Below are 24821 nucleotides of genomic sequence, written 5' to 3'. Positions count from 1 at the left end.
AAGAATATAGCAGCAAAGTTCATTTTTTAAGAACATTGTTTATTATTCCATTTGACAATTAAACAGTACATCTATCAAAATTTACATTCTGAATAATCTAATTCAGGACATTTTTTTATGTCCCTTTATATTTCTCATAAAAGAGATTACTTGTTCAGTGATGATGCTACCTTAGAAATATTTTTAAAAAACAACAACAGAAAAACCAAGCAAAAACATCTGTTCACATTGTCACCTGTGGGTTTGATTGATATTTAAAAATAGAAATACAAAAGTCCTTAAATACAATACATACAAAAAGTCAACTGTGCCGTCTTTGCATAGTATTGTTTTTTTCTGCAAGGTTTCAATGAGACAGTACCACTACACCAGATCAGTTCATTTTAAAATCGATGTTAGTCCAGCTAAAACTAAAGACTGAACATCTTTGGCTCCATCATACATGATTTATCAAAAAAATAAATATATACAATGTCCAGAAATATATACAAAAGTTACAAAAACATGAACAAAAATATCTATACATACAGTGAAAGAAGACTGGCGTAAGTCCTGGTATGCACATGAAGCAAAATATTTGACATCACAGATCATTGTCTTTTACTGGCTTGGACACTTTTATTGCCATAAAATATAAAGAGATGTAACAAGAATTCTGCCTTTACAAATATAGATCAACGTTATTGTTTTTGTTAAAGCAGAATACAGCTCTTGAATTGGCTCTTCATTAGATTTCGCAGGTGTTACGTGTCTATTAAGTGTAATTGAAGAACAATAGGTTTTCCCTGATGCAAAGCTTGAAAAAAAAAACAACAACTTATGAGTAACTTTCATTGTCAACCCATGTTGTCATCCACTGCTTCTTCTCAAAAGGATCCAGTTTGACTTTGCCGTCTTCATAGTCAGGAGAATCCTTTCGAATCCGTACGGCGTGATACTGAGGGACCGCGTCCTCTTGCTTGGAGCGTTTGAAGAAGCCGCACTGGATGGAAGACAAATTTCACAAATGATTATCACAACTAAGATCAACCTAAACATGCAATAGTTGTGCTGGCTGGGCAAAAAGACAGAACGTAAAGAATGTTAAGCATGCTTTCCGCATTTCATTGTACATTTCCAAAAGCCAAGAAGATGTCAGCAAAAGCACCTGCAGAGCACACAATTATACAACAATGATGATTTTGTGACACATATTCCACAATAGAAATGTATTTTGATTGTGTGCAATATGTGTCAGGTTAAATTCATGCAGAGCTGGCCCAAGCCTTGAGCAAAATTTGCTTTTGGGGCCCTGTATCTCCACCAATAATAATGATGATTGATCTATTAAGTTCAAGACCAAATTAAATTACATTGATATATATAAAACATCAAATGTACAAAAATAGAGTATTAGATAAAATAATCAAATGTCAAGGAAATACAGTATCCTGTACATGGAGACGGTCTCAGCTCTTCAGTAAGCCGCAGTAATGTTAGCCGTTCTTTGCAGAGGATAAAGAATGTATGCCTGTGTTATTATTTTATCGGTCCAAGTGTTGTTCAAATATCCATCCCTTAAAGCGTTATATCAACTCGACACTGATGCTATTTGTTAGCACATCTATGGCATTTCCCATTACGTGTTAGCATTAAGGTAGCTGACTTTAAGGCAAAGTTATGTGGTTCTTTTAAATACGCTATGTGTAATTCTCTTTGTTTTATGTTTAGTTTGGCAGTAAACTTCAACTGGGATTGGCACTAAAAAGCTCGAAGCCTTTTTGGAAGAATTTTTCAGTGTCTTCCAAACTGCTGCTTGTTGTGAAGTGAGTTGAGTTCACTGCCACCATACAGCACTTGTATCTCAAAATTTCGCTCGCAAGTCAAAACGAAAATCCCCCCCCCCCCCCCCGCCGAATGATAGCTTGTATCTTGAAAAACACGCATGTCTGGTCGCTCGTCTTGAAACACCACTGAACTTAAATAATGAACCTGAAAAAACAAGGTGACAAAAGTGGTTTAAAAATATATAAAGTTCAATAATTAGGCCTTTAAACTATGTAAAAGTGTGCAAACGCTTTAGTTTACAAAATATATCTATATAAACTACCTTCCAAAAGAAAAATTCTAACTTTTTTATTTTATCTGTCTGTCTTCAGTGCTACTTTGTTCTCCCCCCCCCCCAAAAAAAATAATAAAAGTACTACTCCAAGCTGTTGAGTAATTGCTCTTTGGTGCCCCCGAGTGGTCGCGTGGCTCGAAGCAGGTACTTAATTGTCTTGTTCCTTGGGCCGGCTCTGCATCTGTACATAAAGCTGCTGAGGTGAGTTCATTAGTCGCGGCACATGCTCAATGCTATTTGTTTTTTGCTTGTTTTTAAACCTGTTCAGAGCATAAAATCAGGCCTCGGCAGAGAGTTTGTCTTTGTCAGAGGGCTGAACATGGATCTCAGCCTTGTGATAGGCCGCGTTGTACTGGTCTTTGGATGCTCTCTTGAAGAAGCCACACTGAGGGGAGGGGGCGGAGCAAGTGTGATCAATCAACAATCACAAACAAAATCAGTGAAAAACGGTCACCTGGAATGAATTTTTCAGAAAAGACTGAAAAGTAACAATCTAAAGCCCGCCGCACACTGAGCGACGTGGCCGAACGTGCGCTGTACACATGAACACGAAAAACCTAACCCCTGCTTGGTGTAGTGCAGTGATTTCCAACCAGATCATCAAGTGTACCACATAAATGATCCCAATTTCACTTCAATGGTCTGATAATTATTCATTTACTGCATGTATCTTTGTTCATCTATCTATGCCAGTGACGGTTATTGACAGGCAGAACAACTAAATGCTCTTCCACTAGATAGCAATCAATCTGTGTAACCACTTTTTGTGACATTTTTGTTCAATGGTGTGCGTTGAGATCTTTTCTAATGTAAAATACAGTGGAACCTCGATAGAACTGATTAATAGGGGCCAGGGGTCGTCCGATATAGCCGATTGTCTGTTACGTTGAAGCACTTAGGGTCGTACAAGTACAGTACAGTACAGTACAAGGTTATTATAAATAACTAAAAAAGCTTGAAAATATTTGAAAAGTTTGATAATTTATCCCAACTTACCACACTGGTATGCTTGACGTAGGCATTGTTGACGTACTCATAGGCGATTCAAGGCGGGTCGCTTCCATGAGCCGCGAGGAATCAGTGTGCTTCCTAGTTCCAAATGTGTTGCCAAAGGTGAACAGCTTGCCCCCCCCCAAAAAACTGTTGCTGTACCAAAAATAGCATGTTCCAGACAACAAAATGTGTCTGTTGTGTTTGTACTGCTCAGCGTTAACACTGCAGCCATGCCGCGCTCTCTCTGCTCTACGCACAATAGACAATAGATATAACCATTGTCACATGGCTGCCACTTCAATACCCCACATTCAACATGGCCGCCACGTAGGCACGGGAAGCACGGCTTTCGGAATTTGATCTAATAATATTGTATATCTGTGACCCGCAATTATGTCAATCCTGTTCTCTGCCTATTTTGCGCCACAGCACCAGCAACCACTTACGACTTACGACTTAGCCAATGGCATTTTAAGTGACAGATGGAAAATATTTTTGGACACAATGTTCAGTCTCAACGGTCCATTTTATCCGATAGCCGTTATATCGGGGTCCATTTTATCAAGGTATGTGCCTTGACTCAACAATGGCTGGAAAACACTTAGTGTAGTGATTAAATCTGTTTTGATCTCCACTTCGTGCAAGTGTACTAAATTTTGTGTTGTGCGCGCCTTGGCCACTGGGAGCAGTATAATACAGATATACAGGCACACACGAAAAAGAGTTTTACAACAGACAAAGTAACGCATTTTGCATTGTATGTTAGCACTAAGCTAGTGGACTTTCCTAAGGCAAAGTTACTGTATGTGATTGTTTTAAATACACGTGGTGATAAAAAGCTTGAAGGCCTTTTTTAAAATAATAATTGTTCACTATCTGCCAAAATTCTGCGTGTTGTGAAGTGAGTTAGGTTCACTTGCCACTGTCTTGCGCTAGTATCGCAAACTTTTGCTGGCAAGTCAAAGCAAAAAATCAGCCAGGCGACAGCTCGAAAAAACTTGTAAATTGGGTCATTCATAAGTCAAGGTACCACTATTATTCAACAAAATCAAAGCTGTATATGACTATGGTCGTTGTCCAATGCAAAGCGTATTTCTCAACATTTTTTGTTTTTTTATCAGAAAAACAACACCATTTTTTTTCCCTTTGTGTTTCAGATAAGAAGAACAACTTTAAAAAACATTGACAATACATGCTTTTCGTTGGGAAGTGCATTCCTATTAGCCTTTGAGCAAGAAAATCCCAACTTCATCATATTTTTCCTCCTCTCCTACTTTGACATTCCTTCCACTCACCTTCCACAACAGAAAGACCAACAAAGCCAAAATCAAGATCCCTGCAAGAACAGCCACCACGATGATCCACCAGGGGACGCCACCATACTGGGCCACTGCACTCTCTGGGAACACGGTAAGGGTCACCTGCCACAACACACACAGTTGCCTGAGAAAGGCAGGATTGGAGAGCACCACAGCGTATTCCACCCGACAACTTGCGCCTTACTTCGGTGTCAGGGGTTCTCAGGATCGTGTTTGTGGCCCGGGTGTGGAGCACCAGTGAAGCCCTCACAATAATGTCCAAGGACGAAAGAGAAGTGTAATCCTGTGTCAAGACAAAACCAAATGAGCGTGAGTGTGGTAAGTAACTAAGTGCAAATACTCAATTACTGTACTTAACTATTTTTCAGACCACATTTTACTTTTATTCCCTACATTTGAGAACAGATATCTGTATTTTCTACTACACAGCTTGTCAAAATTGATTTGTTAAAGTTTGTAATCTTTGCGGATGACGACACCAAGTAACAAAGATGTAAATAGAGAGAGGTAACATCATTTTTCTTGGCTACAACAATGAGTCGTGGCTAATGTGTTGTTTCTTATGCCAGCCTATAAACTACAGTGCCAGCTTCTGGCATTAAAAAAAAAAAATTATACCAGAAAAAACATACAGCTAAGGTGTTTTTTGTCCACATTGTTATCATGAGCTAAGTTAGTATTTTGGTTTTCCAGTTCACAATAGTATCAAAGGTCGCATTGTCTTCATAATATGTACAGTGAATTTCTTGTATTATCATTTCTTAGTACAAGCATTTTTGCAATTTAATACAAGAAGGGAAACTATTTTATGCAGATTTGTTTTCAATTGTGCTATCAATTGATATAATAATTGTCAAGTAAGAATTCATTTATTCTTCTTATTTTTGTACTTAAGTATATTTCAGTCTGTACTTTTTGACCTTTACCCAGGTACAGGAGTTGAATCATTACTTCTGCTTTTTTACACAAGTATCTCTACTTCTGCTTAAGAAGAGAGGGGGAGTACGTTTGCCACCTCTGGATTCCACTGATAATAATAGTACTAATAATGAAAAATACTACGCCACCTCCAGAAAGGTTGAGTTCCACAGTCGAGCTCTGAGTTCCACTGTGGCCCCATCGAGTCCACGCAGGGGGCACTTCAGCACCGCACACTGCAATTCTTTCCCACACGCCTACAGAGGAAACAGTGTCTTAAACCTCCAAAAAGATATCCACATCTTATTGCACAGCTCGTGCTACATGCTTGAGTCTTATGCAGCACAATGCTCACCAAAATCTTATTTTTGTCTGAGACTGAAGAAGTCTTGCCTCTTGTCTTTTTCTGTACAATGTCACGCTTTGTCCTGAATGCGGAACTCTGCTGAAAGCACATTGGCTCTTATCACCCAGCAAGGAATCAATCAATTTTCTGTCTGTGAGAGGTCTTTGTATTCAATTGTACCTGGATGTGTTTGAGAGGGTTGATCTCAGACTCTGGTGTACAAATGATGTCGCGCGGTCCTTCTTTAGCCTTCATCTTCACCAGGTACAAAAGCCATTTACCATTTTTGTTGGACTTGGGCCACTGGATGTGTAGTGAGGATTTGACAGAAGAGGCCCACAAGTTGTTAATCTGATAGGGGGTGAAAAAGAAATAGAGCTGAAGGAATAATATTCACTTTTCCCATTCAGGACAGAATGAAAAATGCCGCATGGCATGTGGGAGGAAGGAAGGATTTCCAAAGGCTGTCAGTGGAGCACGGCCGTAAAATCAGCCTGCCACTGAAGCTGCTCCACTGCCTGGAAATGGTGTGCAGCGGGTGCTGTGGCTTGTTCCCAATGTTTCACATCCTCCTTTCTGCCACACAGCCTGCCTTCCTCCTCAGTTTATCCTTTTCTTGACGCTGCCTTCCCAACTGCGTGCACAAGGGACGCACGTTTTCCCCGTGATTGCGTGGGTTTCCCCGTGTGTTTTTGCATTGGTTTTCCCCAAGTACTTCGGCTTCCTCCCGCACATCAAAAACATTCAAGTTAGGTTCACTGATGACTCTGAATTGTAATAGGTGTGAATCTGTATCTGTGTGAGTATATTTGTGTATATGTGCCCTGGGATTGACCAGGGTACAGAACCAAACAAAACAAAGCTTGAAAAAAAATGCTGATTTTGTTGTGTAACTCCAGCTGCCTGAAGCATAGTGGATCGGAGAGCCTTCAAAATCAGCACATCCACCGCCCAATTTGTTGAAAATTAGTAAGCCAAATAATTGACTTTGCGAGCACTTGAGTCATAACAACATACTCTGAATGTGTAATTGACCAAACTGCCGATCTCGTCTTCGCTTTCCATGGCGCTTTCTCCTCTCACGACTCCTCCGTATGAAATACGATGAGGGTTGGCTTCCCTGATGGATTCAAGCAAGACAATAGTGAGCTTCTCTCACCACATGTCCTGTATATGTTCCTGCCGTCAGGCACAGACATACCCAGTAACCGACAATGGCAACTCAATCACCACTTTGGCTTTGACTCTCACACGGGCCAGATCTTGTACGCTGGTTCTGAACAGAAAGAAAGGGGGAAATGTCCAGACAGGAAATAATCACAATTTTCAAAACAAGAACCCAACACAGCAGAGCTGGTGGTGAGCAAGTGACCTTTGTAGTTCTTACGTGTGGAGCTGCAGATCAATGTCAATCTCCGTGGCCTCCAGAGTCATCGCCACAGTGCTCAGGATGATGTAAAATGTAACCTGAGTGGAAAATGAATTCATTCAAATGCAAATACTGTCCATGAAAAGCTACAAAAGTGCCACCATAAGAATGGCGCGCTTGCGTTTGTACCTCGGAGCCCTCCTGAAACGGGTTGCCGAGCTCGCAGTCGGCCTGGGAGCCGTTTTGATTGGCCACACAAATGATCTGCTTGTCCATCTACGGGAACATTAGAAAATACTTTCGGAAAGTAAATGGGATCTGAGTCACATTTATCTGTCAATGTATTGCTTTATTTGTATTATTTTATGTATATATGGTAACATGGGTGGCTTTTCAAATTGGACATGGCTCATTATTTATTGCAGTAGATGGGCATGACTTCTCTCAACCAGCCTATGAAGAAAATCAAAATGATAATAATAAAGGAAAATGGGAGAATTCAAATTTGAAATTAAATGTATAAAATGCCGTTTACAAAATCATTTTTAAAATTAAGTATATAAATAATTGTTTCTCTGATAATTATTAAGACTTCCGACTAAAGAAAATCACAAAGGTAAAAAGAAGCAAAATCTTTCTATAATTGTCAAAGTTTTTAGTTAGTATTGATTCTAATTTCTAAGAGAATTTCACTCAGTGTTTTGTATTTTTTGTATTTCATATCTAATACAGAGCTGTAATTAAACTGTGAAATGTGTAAAAGATAAACATCTCATGCATTTCATTTTATGTAAACATGTACCATGCACAATGACAATAAAGTTCAACATGGTTGAAATGTTTTTTGCGGGTTCTCACAAAACTTTGCAAGGAAACAACACAAAGTTGTTGTTTTTTTTCTTTTTCCTGTCACGTTAGGGGCTCCGTATTGTAGTGTTGCTTTTAAAGTAATACAACTTCTATTTCAAGTGGAAAGTTTGAGAAAAACATAGCCTTTGGTCCTCGGCTTTACCGTGGCGCGATGTGAGCGCACGCCCGAGTATGAGAGCGTGTCGGGGAACGAGCCCGACAGCTTGGCCTCGTAGGCGTCGTCGGCCTTCGCGTTGTTGACGGTCAGTCGCAGAGCCAAGTCCTTCCTCTCGTAAGTCAGATGAAACACGGGCACGTTGTTCCTGCTGCGGATGCGCAAACACAAGCACTTATTTGGGGATGAATGCATACGGCTGTTGAACGTGTAACATTTCCGGCCGGTCATCCCAGGAAGCGCTCACATACACAACAAAGGACAATTTAGTCTTCAAAAAAATATAACATGCATGTTTTCTCAATGTGGGAGAAAACCCACTTCAAGCACATACGGTGAACATACGGTCCGGAAATGAGATGCAAACCCCGGACCAAAGAACTATGAGGCAGACATACTAACCACTAGTTCACTATGCTGCCTCACTGTTTAGTTTACTTAAATTAAAGTTATTTTCTGAATCATTCACTCGCTCCCAACTGCCATATAATGATTCCAACTTTTTTACACTTATTTACAATAATTGTGCACTGTACTGGGTGTTTTTAGGCCATGAAAAAAGTGCTTCAAATTAACGGACAAAGTGCTTTAACGGACAACCCCCCCCATTAGTCAGTTAAATTGAGGTTCCATTGTATTTGACAAGATGAATACCAACGAAGCACTACAGAAATTGAATGGATGTATTGCAGTTTCTTACTATGTATTTTTATTTTGTTGTTATTTTTATTTATCAAACAATCATCTGTGTGCTGTCGAAACACCTGAATTTCCCCTCTGGGGATTATGGAAGGATTATTTGATTTGATCTTATTTTATATGAAATAGGTTCTTTCTGTTACTCACATGGGCAAGGGCGAGTAAATGTCTTGATTGCTTTGCTTGTACAACAATTTGTAGTCCATCATCAGGTTACTGCGACAAACATGATCACTTCCGCAGCCTTCCTTCACAAAATTGACCTACAACAGCAAATACAATGATAACAGTGAGCCGTAATAAAAAAATGAATTGTTGTTTTACCTCAACAGTTTCTTTGCTTGACTGAGAAGAGTCTAAGATGGGCATCAGCAGCGGGAGGTAGTTCTTTGCCTTTTGTCGCTTCGTACCGACTATTTGTGCAGACACCTCCACGGGAATGCTTCGCATCTTATCTTTAATGTTGTCCTATGCAAAAACAAACAAACAAACAAACAAACAAAAAAAAGCATTCAATTACGTTTCTTTTATAAATGAAGATTTGGGACACACTGTCCATTACACAACAGGAGATGAATAAGGAAGGAAAATATGAAGATGCAGAAATAATAGCGCGCACTGTTCTACAAGACATTGGAGTGTGCTTGTGGGAATGTTTGTCCATTCATCCAGAGGTGCATTTGTGAGGCCAAAGGTCACTTTTCAGTGCACTGGGACACAGGCATGCTGGAAGAGAAATTTCACAAAAATGTTCCCACAAGGACGGAAGCATAAAATGTTTTAGTTTGATCAACGGTTAAGATTTAAGAGCCCAACCCACAACTGATTAAGTTAAGTAGGCGTGTCCCAATATTTTTGAGAACGTATACAGTAACCCCCCGCATATTTGTGGGTCTGCATTCGCATATTCAGATATTTTGGGGAACCTATCCTCCATTATATGTTGAAAAACGCATGCACATTTGTTTGCCCATGTGTGAGGTCATGTCAATTTGTGCTAGCGTATTCTTTCGGCTACTATGCTAGCCGAATACTATCACGTGAATGTGGATTGTTTGTGTTGAAAAATCCATCTACGGAATACAGTCATTCATGTAACATGGGTTCATGATTGTGTACAGAACATTCTAGATGCATGGTGTTGATGCTTTATGATCCTTTCTTCTCTGTTTTTTTTTTCACCTTTAACTTGGCTTCTATCTTAATGCACGTTTCCTGCTTTTGTCCTCGGAGGTCCACGGTACCATTAAACTGGTGTTCTGTTTCTGAGTTGGATTTGTTCAAGAACACGACTCTGGAGAGCAACCCTTGTTTCCTGCGATCTCCGTCCGCCTCCACAGAATAGCTGATAGCTGCAGAAAAGGAGAGCAAAACAAGATGTGAGACAGAAAAAGCCTGGGATGAAAATGATTTAAAAAAAAAAAAAAGATGATATACATACTTATTCTTGGGTTGTAAGATGCAGGGTTTGCTTTGTAGTTGAAGCAAGCGTCCACAGTGAAGCTAAAGACAGAAAATAGCTTCCTGCTGAATTACATTGTAGAGAATTATGAAAGAAAATGGAATGAATATTTACCAGATGTTGTTTCCACAATTCTTTATTGTCAGGTCAATTTCCCTTGGGGAGATTTTGATGGCTTGGCGGATACTAATGACTGGTCTTGCCCTGAAAAAACAAAACAGTCAAATAAAATTGCAGGAATAAATACGGATTGCAAGTTTTCAAAATACAACCTAATTATAATACTGTAATGCCATAAAATTAATTATTATATATCTATCATGATGAAAAATTCATTTTAATCTATTATTTCAATTAAGCAACATATATTGGTGGAAAATAATCTTGACAATATTACAAGTCTTGTAAAATCTATTTGGAAAATAATAAACGCCTGAAGTTAAGTAACTAAATGCTCCCAACTAATATTCACGGGAATCCTGTAAAATGCGCAGTGATATAAAAACCTGTAAATGAGTGCTGAGTCTGACAGCGAGCCCACGGCAAGGTCTGGATAAGAGTTGCTGTCCAAGTCCATGTTCCCAGCCAGAGAATAGCCAAACAGTCGGATGTTGTAATCTTTTCCTTTAATAATCTGGAATCAAATACAACAATGGCAAACAATTTTAATATAGAAACCTGCAGCAATTCCAGCATGAAACATAAACACTAAGTTAATATCCACAGCGCTTGGAGGTTATATCTGAGTTGTACTGGAAAAGAGACCATGGCGATATATTCAAATCAGTTATTTCAATGTAATTTTATCAACAAACTCAAGTAAGGAATCAACTTGAATATGCAAATCAGGGCTGTAAAATGTTTTTTTTTGTACGGATGGGTCTGGAACATACGTATCCTCCTCGTGATAAACGACGCTTCACTGTTGTTGCTTTTACTGCATTTGCTTAGTTGGACTCACTTGCATTCTATACTACACTTATATTCAAGGCCATTCCGTCATTTTTAATGTGTGATCTATGAATCAAATCAACCTGAGCCGGGCGGGTGTTTATTCCCTGTGCAGAGCCGTGATAAATGTAGACCTTTCCAGCACCGCCATCATCATAAGGCGCTCCGATGGCGATGTCTGGTTGAGGACGGAAACACAGTTAATGCAACAGCATTGCAGTTAAAAAGCAACAAGAAAAGCATCAGCTGAATTACCTCCATAAGAGTCTTGATTGATGTCGCCGATGTTCTCCACTGCCAGGCCAAACATGGAGTCCCTGGTCCCGTTGAGACGGACAGGAGCGACGCCTCGCCATCGTCCCGCCTGGTTGATGTAAACGTAAACAGCCCCTCCAACGTCTTTGTCCTTCATGTAGAACTGGGGCGCTCCCACGACTATGTCCTGCCATCTGTGTCAAACAAATGCGTTGTCAGTATTTTGGGATTTTGTTTATGACACTTCTGTTACGATGATGTCACGCGTACGTACTTCCGGGGGACAAAAGCCTCCGATGGTAAACTCTTTGACGTCATTTGACCAAGGCAGAGGCTTCACTGATGATTTTTGCTCTCTTCTCTACGGCTCTACGTGAGGTAAATTGCAGCGAAGGGAGTTTTTGCATTTCAACTTTTAAGTTGATTCAAATATAGACGTGGTGGAAACGATAACGGATGTTTGGTTCCCAGTCTGTCCATTTAGAAGTGGCTAGTCCACCAGCAGGTGGACTCTGTGCGATCTTCTCTGTGCAACTACAGTTTTTGATGAAATAATCTATTGGAACTGGCGGATTAATGTGAAAATGCGACGCACCCATCTCCATTCAGGTCAGCTACGGCGACGTCGTATCCAAACGAGGATGCCAGCCCGGGTCCGTACAGCGTGTGTTCCACAGCAAGTCGGGCCGAGCCTTGGTTCTCTTTCCTCAGCAGCAGCACAGCTCCGCTGTGATTGGCTCTGGGCGCTCCAGCCACCACAGTTAGGCCCCGCCTCCTGGCGATGCTGTGACCCGAGTCTAAGGAGAATCCTAAATGCAGAAGGACTCCAAGATGTTGAAAGAATGTATTGCTGCCAATTGCGACTCGCAGGGCGATCAGATCACCTCTGTACAGGTGCCTCTTTTTCAAAAAAATTCTCAATAAATTATATTATTGTAGACAAGTTACTTTATTTCATCCATCCATCCATCCATTTTCTGAGCCGCTTCTCCTCACCAAGGTCGCAGGCGTGCTGGAGCCTATCCCAGCTATCATCGGGCAGGAGGCGGGCTACACCCTGAACTGGTTGCCAGCCAAGCGCAGGGCACATACAAACAAACAACCATTCGTACTCTATTGTTTGCACCCAATGTATCTTCCGCTCGCACTTACACCGCAGTGACAGACAGACATGTGGCATGATGGGACTTCCTTTTGGCTCAGTGGTGTGTGTGCAGTGCACTTGTTGTCATGAGATGAACAGCTTTGCTCCATTTAACAGCTCTGGCCACACATTATCTTTGCCAAAGAGTACCACAGGCCCATCCATCCATCCATTTTCTGAGCCGCTTCTCCTCACCAGGGTCGCGGGCGTGCTGGAGCCTATCCCAGCTGTCATCGGGCAGGAGGCGGGGTACACCCTGAACTGGTTGCCAGCCAATCGCAGGGCACATAGAAACAAACAACCATTCGTACTCACAGTCACGCCTACGGGCAATTTAGAGTCTCCAATTAATGCATGTTTTTGGGATGTGGGAGGAAACCGGAGTGCCCGGAGAAAACCCACGCAGGCACGGGGAGAACATGCAAACTCCACACAGGCGGGGCCGGGGATTGAACCCCGGTCCTCAGAACTGTGAGGCTGACGCTCTAACCAGTCGGCCACCGTTCCTACTTTATTTCAGTTTTAGTTCAATTAAATTTTTTTTAAAAAAAACTCATGTTCTACAGATTAATTGAACTATTCCAGACTAATTTCTACTCTAAAAATAATTGGGATTATTTTTTATATAATATTAAAAATTTTGGAGATGGTGAATTGTATGTTTTTGTTAGCTGTAAACTATAAGCAACTGTGTGTACTGAATCTATATAATTCAACGAGTTTCACTTTTTGAATAGATACTGCTGAAATAAATTTTGTTGTTCAAAATATTCTAGCATACTGTATACATAGTTCACATTCCTAAACCTTTTATCTGTCAGCACTGCTGTGGTTTAAATTGAAAGCATTTAAAGCAGACAATTTTAATTTTGTTACTGGTTAGAAAAGAGAGGATAAGTTTTCACAAAATGCCACTGCATTTATTCAATATCATCATATATTTTAACATGCCATTTCTTGTATCATTTTCCACAGCAGATGTCAGTGGTTTCAGGGCAAAAAAAAACCCAAAAGACACGGGCACAGATGGAGCTAATTGGTCCACAGATGGCTTACTTGACTACTGCAATTGTTGCAACGTAGACATTGATGATACTGCACACAACTGCTGTACAAAGCGTATTTCTGTCACACTTAGCTTTCATGTTACTAGTCCTTTCTAATGAGCTCACAGCATTCATGTTTGTTATTTGTTGTACAGTGAACCCACAACTAGTCACGGTTTGCTGTTCACAAATTCACCTATTTGTGTTTTTTGTGCTCTTTCTATGATGCTCTAAGATACCACAAGATGGCGCTAAAGTCCTGACTTAATAGGAAACTAGTAATTTGTATCAAGGAAGTATGTTGAAGTGATACTTCTCGGCTGAGAGACAAAGTTCTTTGTATGTTGGAGAAGAGATTTTTTTTTTCAAAAGCAGGTGATTTCTGTAAGCCATTTATTCTTAAAAGTAAGTAAGTAAGAAACTAGCACTCTCTGATATTGTAATTTGTAAAAATATATAGTCATGACATAATTAAATAGAATGTGAAGAATTAAACAGATTGTGGATTATTAAGTAATTGCAACTTCTTCTGGTGTGTGTGATTAGGTCACCGGGGGGCAATATTATACAGTCGTGCAGGCAAAAACTACTGCGAGTGACTCAGTAAGCTGTAGTAATTTTTTTTTGCAGAGGATGAAGAATATATGCTTGTGGGTGTTATATTGTCTGTCTCCATGTGTTGATGCACGGTCAAATAGCCATTGCTTAAAGCGCTATAACAGCCCTACATATATGCTATTTGTTAGCCTGTCTATGGTGTTTCCAATTATGTGTTAGCATTAAGCTAGTGGAGTTTAAGGCAAAATGATGTGGTTGTTTTAAATACATGTATAATTTTCTTTCTTTTTTTCTAGTTTGACAGTAAAGTTCAACTGAGAGTCGCATCGTTCATTATTTGCCAAACTGATTCTTGTTTTGAAATTAGTTGAGTTGAGTTCACCACCATAGAGCGCTCATGTTTCACATTTTTGCTCGCAAGTCAAAGCAAAAAAAAAAAGAACAAGTGGCTCACCGAGGTAGCTGTTGGCAGGGACGGGTACAAGCTCAGGGTTCAAGATGTGCTCATCGCCAACTTCGTAAGGGCCGTCGTCATACACGCCCATCTCCAACAGGGTGTTGTTTTTTTGCTCCACGCGTACGATGCCTGGCGGGAGCAAAGTGAATCAGTCACACGCCCAACGGAGTGACCGATTGTGTTTTGAATGTGCCGAGACCTTTCCAGTTGTACGCTCCGGGCGCTCCAAAGACCAGGTAATGGTAGTCCTTGGTGAAGGTGGCGGCCAGACCCTGCTGACACGACCCGAACATCTCATGACCTCTGGCCCTGCCCTCGCAGAAGTTCCAGTTGCCGCCGTCCTCGTCGGACGACTCGTCGATGGTCAGGTCTTGGCTCAGGACGTAGCAGCGGCCTGTGATGTCACGGGCCTCCTGTGGCGTGTTGACAAACAAGCGCCTCTGGTAGCGATGAGCGCACGTCTGAAGTGAAAATACACATCAATACGCTACAAGATGTTTGCCTTTTCAGTCAGGTCCACTGATTTAACAGTATGTTTATTATTATGATGTAATTATTGTTATGCGAAGCAAGGTGCAGTAGAGGTTAACGTGTGCTTCAGATTTCTGAGCTTTGGGGTTCGAATCTTCCTGTGTGGAGTTTTCAGTTCTCCTTGTGCTTGAGTTGATTTTTTTCTGGGAACGACTTGTACATCCCCAAAACATGCTTGTTAGGTTCATTCAGGCGCTAAAGGTGTGAATGTGAATGTGATTGTGAATGGTTGTTTTTCTAAATGTGTCCTACGATTGGCTGACAACCATTCCACAGTTTGCCCCACTTCTCGTCCAAAAGCAGCTGGAATACCGTCCAGTGAGGATCCAAATAAGGACAAGGAATATAGAAAAGGGACGGATGGATGGTTACCTACCAGAATTTTTCCCCCTGGTCCTTGACTCTGTACCGTCACCCCCATCCACTGGTTCTCCTTGTTCTCAACTCGGATATCCTCTTTCAAAGTTTAGACAAAGACAAAGCAATGGCATGAACAAGGAAACACATTAGAAACTCAAATCAACACAATAAAGAGGTCATCACTGCGTTATACAGACAACATTGGGTAAATGAGCCAATAGTAGTGTCGCGGTTCACTGAGCTGATTTATATCCAGGTCACACTCAGAGCTAAATTCTGACTCACACTGTAGTTTACGGGCAACTAGTCCAGGATACAGACTGGCTTTTTCTTTATCATGCATGCTTTTATTGGATAAAGACAAGGTCAATTCTTACCTTCACTGTCAAATAAAATGCGCTCACAATCAGGAGAGTAGTTGATGTCACATTTATAAAGTCCCCCAGTGATTTTGGCATTTTGTTTCCCCAGAGCTCTGGCTCGGGGGGCACCAATCAACAACCTGAAAAAAAAAAACCTACAAATAAAATATGTCAGTTCAAATCATGTTGTGCTCTAATTAAAAGCAGCCTTGTTCGCGGCCATCACGCATCAACATGATTTGACGAACATGGAAATCATGCATTTAATCGGTGAGTGCACCAGAAGCTCAGTTAAATGAAAGGGTTAACAGGAGTCTTATCAGTATATCGTCAGATTTCGGGCTCGTTCAATAACAAAACTGTTCTGCCAAGTCTTTTGTTTTCCGGTCAGCACGTCTTGTGGAGAATGTGGGCTAGTCGCAGTGTGCCCCAGTTAAGGCACAATCAGCACAACTACATGTTATTTGCTCCTTTCCTCTTTACAAGCTTCACACACATAATGACAAACAGTGGGTATAAAAAGTCTAAACACCCCTGTTCAAATGCCAGGTTTTTGTGATGTAAAAAAAGATTTCAAATATTTTTCCACCATTGATTTGACCTATAAGCAGAATTATCAGCGTTAATGCATAACACCGATGGGTATATATAGACTGCTATATTAAAAATGTTTGCGGCATGTCAGTAAACCCACCTAGTATCATAATCACTCTTTACAAAACTCCCAAAAGAGCAAAACTAGAACAAACTGAATGGGGAAACACAGAAACACTCCACTCCGAGCTTACAAGGTTTGACCCGAGTGTGTTACAGTCAAACATAAGCCAAAAACATGGCAGATAAGCTTGTATTTGTTTTGTCTGTGAATGTTATTATTTGACTGTGAGTAGTCCTTAAAAAAATAAAAATCCTTTCTGGCCTTGATTTTTATAAATAAATACACTTCACCAAATAACGTCACGAGGAGATTATATAGCAAAACGTCTACACACCACTTCCTATGCAAAACACATAACCCAAGTTTTAAAAACATTTCAACTGATTAAACGACACTTTTTAAAGTATTCCTTGGCGCCTGTTCTCACTCGCTTGAAAGTTACATACAGTATTACAGCGATTCTATAATAACACTGAGAGAAAATGGCTGCAGATTATAAACCAATAGTACTGTATTCCAAATCAGAGTAACAAGAGGCAAAGCAAGCTTGCTTTAAATTGTTCATTTCTCACCCCCAATTGTAGTTTATCGTAAAACTGACATAAAACATAAGAGAATAAAATATATATTTAAATACCAATCTGTTCAACTAAACCAAGACTGCTAGCTTAATGCCAAATTATAATACGAAACACAATAGAAGGGAAATTAAAAGAGATGATACGATAAATCAAACAACTGCTTCTTTAAAGATGCCATATCTTACCAAACCAACGTTTTCTAGTGTTTGGGATATAATATTGTCTCTATGGTGCCTCAGTAAACATGTGAAATATAAATTAAAATTGTCCACGCATTCCTGAGTTCTAGACGTTTTTCTGTCGAGAAGCCTGAAATCAGGTCATTCGAAGTTCTCGAGCTTATCTACGTCACTAGCGAAGATCTCCGCCTACCACTCCGCTCTCGAGCCAGCGCGGTCAACATAACAAACGTGTGCTCTCACAAGTGGGTCTTCTTGACGGAGGCAACCAATCAGAGGAAAGGGGCGGTCTAAGTCAAATATGGACAAAGCGGATACAAAACTGGGTCAAACAGAAGTAGCTGTCAGAGGGACCTTTTCTGAACACTCGCATGACAAAACCATGGTGTTTTTTGAAAATATGAGACCTCTAACCCACATAGGGAAGCAACACATACAAACAGCATATTACAATTGTTCTGCCTGCTGTGTGGGAACAGCGACTATTCCTGCACCTTCGTAGGTGACCTTCTGTGCCTCTTCTTCTTTGTCTTAATTACGCTGCATCTCCTTAGTGCTGCCTGCATTTGCAGCACAATGTGGTACTACACTGAAGGCGCGTAACTCTAAATTCGGACTTGTGGAAGTATTTTTTAAAATTAACTAACATGGAACTGTTTGTATGTCTGAAATGTCCATAAGTACCATAGTATTAAAAATATTTGATATAGCGGGGGCACAAAAAATTAACTGCGATATAGTAGTGGAACACTATCGGAGAACTTTGTCAAGGTAACAGAGATTTAAGAAAGCAGCGTGTATCTGTATACCACAGTGATTCTAAACAAGAAGTCTAGACGCGCAATGGCGTTTGGAAGCTGCTGTATAATTTGGGCACTGCCCATAACTACAGCAATTTCCTTAAGGGACAGAAGGGAAATCCTGTCTATCTTTTTAACTTTCCCCTCGCAGGCTCTTCGATTGATCTTCCAGACCAGCTCTGTGGCTCATCATTTGTCCAACAAGGATGCGCCTCCTGGGGAGGTCTGACCTGAGAGCAAACTGCAAAGCCTGCGCCCAAACAAAAGACCACTCGTGACATGCAAATACAAACAGGAGCTTTTACAAAGTTGCCTTTATGTTGACATTTCAGTAGCTGTATTGCAGCACTTCAGCCGCCCACGTGTTGTCGTACTGCAAGGAGAATTGTATTGACGCATAAGTGACGGGAGCCCTAAAAACACATTTACTTAATATTAAAAAGATGATAGGGCCCCGTATTACAAATCATGGGGCCCACACTAGCAATACAAGATGAAGAAAAGCACATCAGTATGTTACAATTGTCAAGAAACTTAACGGCAGCGCTCCTGGGAAAAGTTGTAGAATTTAGCAAGTAACTGAGGGTTAATATTGACATTTACACGCAACATGACCATCTGGTTGACTTGTGAAGCAGCGGTTTTCTCTCCTAAATGAAAGCATGTCTCTTTTTGTCATGTAACAGCAAATGTTGACATAATGATAGACACTCACTAGTCAAAACTTTAGGTATACTAAAATCTCCCTTTGCAAAGAAAAAACATACAGCAGAGTGTGAGTTTTCACCATGAAGGATTATAATGAGCCTAATAATATATATATATATATATATATATATATATAAACAATAAAACAGAATTTAGAAAAAATTTAACAATATGTTTATGTTTGATGGTGTACACCTGTACTGCATCATAATGAGAGCTGTTGCTAATATTATATTGGATCTCATTAGATTGTGCAGGTGTAGCAGAAAGAATTAACCTACAGTTATTAGCGACCATTATTGGCTTTTTTGTATAACATATATACTGTATCTTTCAAAAGAAATTTAAATATACCAAACGTTTCATTATTTACCTGAAATATGTTCTTCTGGAATGCTTTCAAGACAAATTTTTTGATTTTTCCAAGGATTTTCTATGGGAGTCAACTGGCCAGTTAAAAACTTTGTTCCTTCGCAACCATTTTTGTGCGCTTAGTATGCATTGTTATGGTCTGTATTGTCCGGAGGAACCTATGATCTTATTCCCAAACCTAAATGTCTTACACCGGGTTGCACATTTCAACTCTAAAATCCCTTGGTAATCGTCTAATTTCAAGATTTGACACATTCCCCTCCACCACATAAGGAGGTAGAATCTTTTTTTTCCTTTAAGGCTTCATTTTCATCTGGTGTGCATTGCAAAAAAATAAATTATGATGGCCTGTGGTACTGGCGGCACGGTGGACGACTGGTTAGAGCGTCAGCCTCACAGTTCTGAGGACCCGGGTTCAATCCCCGGCCCCGCCTGTGTGGAGTTTGCATGTTCTCCCCGTGCCTGCGTGGGTTTTCTCCGGGCACTCCGGTTTCCTCCCACATCCCAAAAACATGCATGAATTGGAGACTCTAAATTGCCCGTAGGCATGACTGTGAGTGCGAATGGTTGTTTGTTCCTATGTGCCCTGCGATTGGCTGGCAACCAGTTCAGGGTGTACCCCGCCTCCTGCCCGATGACAGCTGGGATAGGCTCCAGCACGCCCGCGACCCTAGTGAGGAGAAGCGGCTCAGAAAATGGATGGATGGATGGGCCTGTGGTACTCTTTGGCAAAGATAATGTGTGGCCAGAGCTGTTAAATGGAGCAAAGCTGTTCATCTCATGACAACAAGTGCACTGCACACACACCACTGAGCCAAAAGGAAGTCCCATCATGCCACATGTCTGTCTGTCACTGCGGTGTAAGTGCGAGCGGAACACACATTGGGTGCAAACAATGATCCCGCCGCTCTTTGTTAACACGTGCTGCAGTAGTGCCACAGCTGTGCACGTAGCGTATCTGCTCTTACTGATTCACACAAACGATGATGCACACAAACTGACCTGCCATAGGGTAATTAAAGTTTACGTCTTTAAGTCAACACTTATTCAAAGCATTCAAATATTCAAAATAAATTTTTGTACCTTTGTACCTCTGTAATTAATTGTGTTCATGCCCCCTTTTGAAATGACACAAAGTTAAAGCAAAACAGTCAGACTGGAATGTCTTGACTGATGATGATTCACTCGTGTTTAATCTATTAGGTTACACATGAACAGATGGGCATGCATGCATGTGCAGTCAATTTAGCATCTTTTCTCAGTTTACGCTAACTGTATCTTTTGTCAAAATTCAACCTGGATCTATTCGTCCAAAATAGTATAGAGAGAAGCAAAAGAGAGGAGCACTATCAAAAGAAATTGTGTCTCTACTTCATCAATACGATTATCCATTTATTTATCCATCCACCCATTTTCTTTACTATTTATCCCAGATGACTTCAGGCAAAAGACAGACGACACCCTGGACTGGTTGCCAGTCAATAGCAGGACACAGATACAGACAGTCAACAATTCACATTTACACTGAATGGGAACTGTACCCACGCTGCCTGCACCGAAGTCCCGCCGATGACCATCAGTGACCAAATAATTATCTTGCAGCATTTTTACGCTTAACAATAAAAAATGGAGGCACCATTTTAGATTCCCATCCTAAATTTTGGATTGTAAAAAAAGTAAAAACAACAAATTCTCATAATTTGTGTTAAAAATACACATTTTTACACAGATCGACCGACCGACGGACAGATAGACAGATGGACGGATAGACCGAGCAACTGACTGATAGACAGACTGATCGACCAACTGAACAATCGACGGACCGACGGACAGGCGTACAGATCAATGGGGCAACGGATGGACCGATTGACCGACGGACTGATCAATGGACGGACGGATGGACTGAAGGACAGATGGACGACGTGACCAACAGACTGACCGGTAACAGACAGACCAACTGAGGGACGGGCGTACTGACCAATGGACTGACAGACGGACGTACTGACCGATGTACTGACCAACAGACAGATATTTTCAGAATTTGTAATATGTTCATTATTTTATTTCATGACAATGCCATATTATTATAGTATGTTTTTTTTTTAATTAAATTCATTCATTGCCAACCTTCCCAGTTAACATTGATATTTGACTTCAAAAGCCGTCAATGGCAGTGAATGAGTTTTAAGTTACCAAATGTGCTCAATAAATGGCTTTATTAGGAGTTGCAGTTCTTGTAGAACTGGAACTGCATGTGAATCCTGAGAAGTTGACACCAGAATGCTAGAATTTGGACTATCATCCTGATTAATGCATCATAGAAAGTCATAACAAGAGGCTGTGAGATGTAAACCTCTGTAAAATAACATGGAGTGCAAATGTTATCTAATGCATCGATTGCATAATTGTTTGCGTCATTATGAGTTGCGTGCTTGCTTATCATTTTTCACCTGCTTTGACACGAAACTAAACAAAATTCTATTGCTGTGAAGAAACAAGTACAGAGTGCACATCCGCTCTTTACCATGATTTCATCCCACCGCTGCTCATGTGACTCGGAGGCTAATTAGCCTGACAAGTCAAGTGAAAGCTCATTGAGCGCAGACCCAGCTAATGAACAGCTGACCACTTCCAGCTGTGAAGCACCACGCTGACATCATGGAAGCAACAGTGAAAAGTTCAACACTCATTTTTAGTCATCTAAAGTGAACTCCTCTGGGCGGAAATATGCCATTAACTCTGTATCTCTGTGTTTGTTGAGTAATCCATCCATCTATATTATCTATAGCACTTATTCTAATGCAAAATGGGTGCCTTGGCTCAATAAAGGTTCTGAAATACTGCTCTATATAACAGCGGCCCACGCAGGACACCCTTACTCACCTCTCCACTGTTTGCCACTTTCTAAATTGATACACAATGTTTACTTGAGCGCAACTAATGCATTTCATTAATTAGCTCTGCTTCTTTAGCTTCTGGTGATGCATTTGGTCAGTTGACAAATGCGTTTGTAGCGCTTGTCTATTTGTGCATAACTGTATGTAACCACTAGTCAACTTATAGCCCTGCTTTACATATTTATTTAAACATTCAACTTTAGACTCTCAACCTGTGATAATCTAAATTACTTTCACAGTAAATAGGCTTTAACCAGTTATAGGGCACTCACTGAAATACAAAAATTGTAACCCTTACTAAAGAATATAAACTATGCTTTCACCATATTTTATTAACCTTCATTATTATGTCAAGCTTTCTTTGATGAGTAACTCAGAAGTCACATGATTCTACTGCTTTATTGTGACCATTTCCATTTCAGCTTAATTTGGCAATTTTTGTGACTTGCCCTACAATTCTTCAATGTTTTTATCTTTTACTTCAATTATTTTAATCATCAGAAAGCTATTTATAATAATGATATCACAGTGTAATGTTACCTTTTCTTTCATTAGGTGACAGACGGCCAACATAAGGACTACGACAGTTTGATCTAAGGCACAGAGGAGGCGCTGCAGGAGTTGGTTTTGAAAATGCGTATATTTCAATTAATTAAGACCATTTTATTTATTGATTTATCATTTGTTGTTTTATGTTTGATCTTTATCTAATAAATTTGAGAATATTGAAAATATGAGTGTCATTGCTGTAATTACCTTTCATCTCTGATTGGAAATCTCATTTATAGTGAGCTTATCAAAAATGGTTCCTTGCTCAATAAAAGTCCAGCCAATAACACAACGCATGTTACAAAAAGCTATATATGAAAAAAAATAATAATAATAAACGTGCACGGCTTGTATAGAAACCCTGTGTCAGCTGTACATGCCCACCGCAGTCAAAACAGCCGCGGAGATAAAATTCCACAGGTTGTAATCTCTGTGAAATCTGAGTGAATGTCGTTATCAGGGATTGTCATCCCAGCCGCCTCCGCTCACGCTGCTGCAGGGTCAGCATGCGTGCAGCCTCACGCCGGACGCAGGCTTCGACACGCCGACCCTCTCTGTGCCTTCTCGTTTTAACGGCACTCCGGCAGGAACCCTCAAGGTTCTGCTGGAGCAAGGTGAGGAAATGAGAATAGCCCCTCAAATCAGGTTAGGCAGAATTTGCACACCCTTATTTCTGCTGGCTCAGGCTTGGTTTAGAGGGTTCTTGGGAGGGGGGGGGGGGGAACTGCAACGAGGGAGCCTTCTCCTTATTCTTTGAGTGGCCCAATTTTGTAAAGTTTGATGGCGGCACAGCGGCGACTGGTTAGCACATCTGCGTCACAGTTCTGAGGACCTCGGTTCAAATCAGGCCTCACCTGTGTGGAGTTTGCATGTTCTCCCCGTGCCTGCGTGGGTTTTCTGTGGGTACTGCGGTTTCCTCCCACACCCCTAAAACATGCATTGTAGGTTGATTGAAGACCCTAAATTGCCCGTAGGCAACTACGTGTGACTGTGAGTGCAAATGGGTGTTTGTTTATATGTGCCCTGCAATTGGCTAGCGACCAGTTCAGGGTGTACACCTCCTCTCGCCCAGAGTCAGCTGGGATTGGCTCCAGCACGCCCGCGACCCTACTGAGAATAAGCGGTTTGGAAAATGGATGGATGGATGCTGCCGCCATCTAGCGGTAGGGGTCCAAAGCAGACTCATAACTGAAATTTTTGTTCGTATCTCAAGGCCCAAAAAAATAAATCGGCGACGTGACAGCTCTTATCTTGAAGAACTCGTATCTCAAGGCGCAACTGTATTTGATTAATTTTTAGAATGTTTTTGCCAGGTTGTTCAATATTAATTCTGAATTGCCGCAGACGACGTACATGGAACAGTTGCATGCTGTTTGGTATAGTATTGTTGCTCTGTGTAATTGCAACGTGATCGTGGTGGAATTACGAGATGGATTAAGTCGGGCAATTAGTCCCCACTGAAGGCCCAGATACCAAATGCCATGACACGGATTGTCACTATCTTAGAGAGAACTGCAACAAGGGAGCACTTGGTTTCAATTAAACAATGACAAACAAGCACATTTCAAATGTGGAAGTTAAGAGCTCATCGCCCGGCTTGACTTTACAGCACATTTGCATGACACTTGTCACCATTGTTTGTTCACTTGTCTTCAGCCTGCATGCTTCTCAGTTCACATGCAATACATCACATTGGCATAGTCTTGAAAAGGAAAAAAAAAAAAAAAAAAAAACCACAATAGAAAGTGCTTTTTAGGCTACAACAATAACTTGAATCGTTGTTTTAAAATGAAACGTATACTGTTACAATGTTGTGACGTAAAGAGGAAAAGTGAGAATGATCATGTTTGCAGATGTGCATGTTTTTTTAAGGCATTTCCTCCGGAGTAGATTCCATTGAGGTTGCAAGGAGACTTACATTCGTTTGTCCGGGTTGAGCTGCCGGTGCATGGCCAGAGAGAATCCGAACAGACTGCCGGGTTCTCCGTCTTTCCTGATCACATAGTTGGTGTCCAGGTTGAAGGCCAGCAATAGAGTTGCGTTGAAAAGGTATAAAAGTGCCGCACAAAATCCCCCTGGCTGCAGCATCCCGGTGCGTGTTTTGGGGGGCAAAGTTGCAGAAACTCAATCCCTTCAGTGCGCTCAGCTCAACCGCCACTGAGGCACTGTGACTGATAGTCCA

At 40.9% G+C, this 24821-nt stretch overlaps 1 protein-coding gene across 3 annotated transcripts; it reads right to left on the bottom strand.

Annotated features, from left to right (window-relative positions):
- Nucleotides 1-18: 18 nt before the first annotated feature.
- Nucleotides 19-24821, bottom strand: itga6a (integrin, alpha 6a). 3 transcript variants are annotated; one of them, XM_061792685.1, is made up of 26 exons: nt 24558-24821; nt 15911-16035; nt 15550-15629; nt 14842-15103; nt 14640-14771; nt 12033-12246; nt 11438-11631; nt 11266-11360; nt 10738-10865; nt 10346-10435; nt 10211-10272; nt 9952-10121; nt 9094-9237; nt 8917-9032; nt 8059-8221; nt 7236-7322; nt 7065-7144; nt 6879-6953; nt 6695-6797; nt 5858-6028; nt 5687-5776; nt 5481-5588; nt 4598-4696; nt 4390-4515; nt 2362-2486; nt 846-982 (listed from the first exon to the last, which is right to left on the bottom strand). In XM_061792685.1, the coding sequence occupies exons 1-25, from the start codon at nt 24725-24727 to the stop codon at nt 2379-2381; spliced, it is 3192 nt and encodes a 1063-aa protein (XP_061648669.1). In that variant the 5' UTR covers nt 24728-24821; the 3' UTR covers nt 846-982; nt 2362-2378. The 3 variants fall into 3 exon arrangements, with proteins under 3 accessions (XP_061648667.1, XP_061648668.1, XP_061648669.1); XM_061792683.1 differs by lacking the exon at nt 2362-2486 and having other exon boundaries at nt 19-982; XM_061792684.1 differs by lacking the exon at nt 2362-2486 and having other exon boundaries at nt 19-982; nt 5687-5773.

This window comes from Phyllopteryx taeniolatus, chromosome 12 (genome assembly GCF_024500385.1).
Source record: "Phyllopteryx taeniolatus isolate TA_2022b chromosome 12, UOR_Ptae_1.2, whole genome shotgun sequence".
NCBI classification, from domain to species: Eukaryota; Metazoa; Chordata; class Actinopteri; order Syngnathiformes; family Syngnathidae; genus Phyllopteryx; species Phyllopteryx taeniolatus.
The sequence above is the reverse complement of the archived record's forward strand: the minus strand, read 5'-3'. Positions and strand labels throughout refer to the sequence as shown.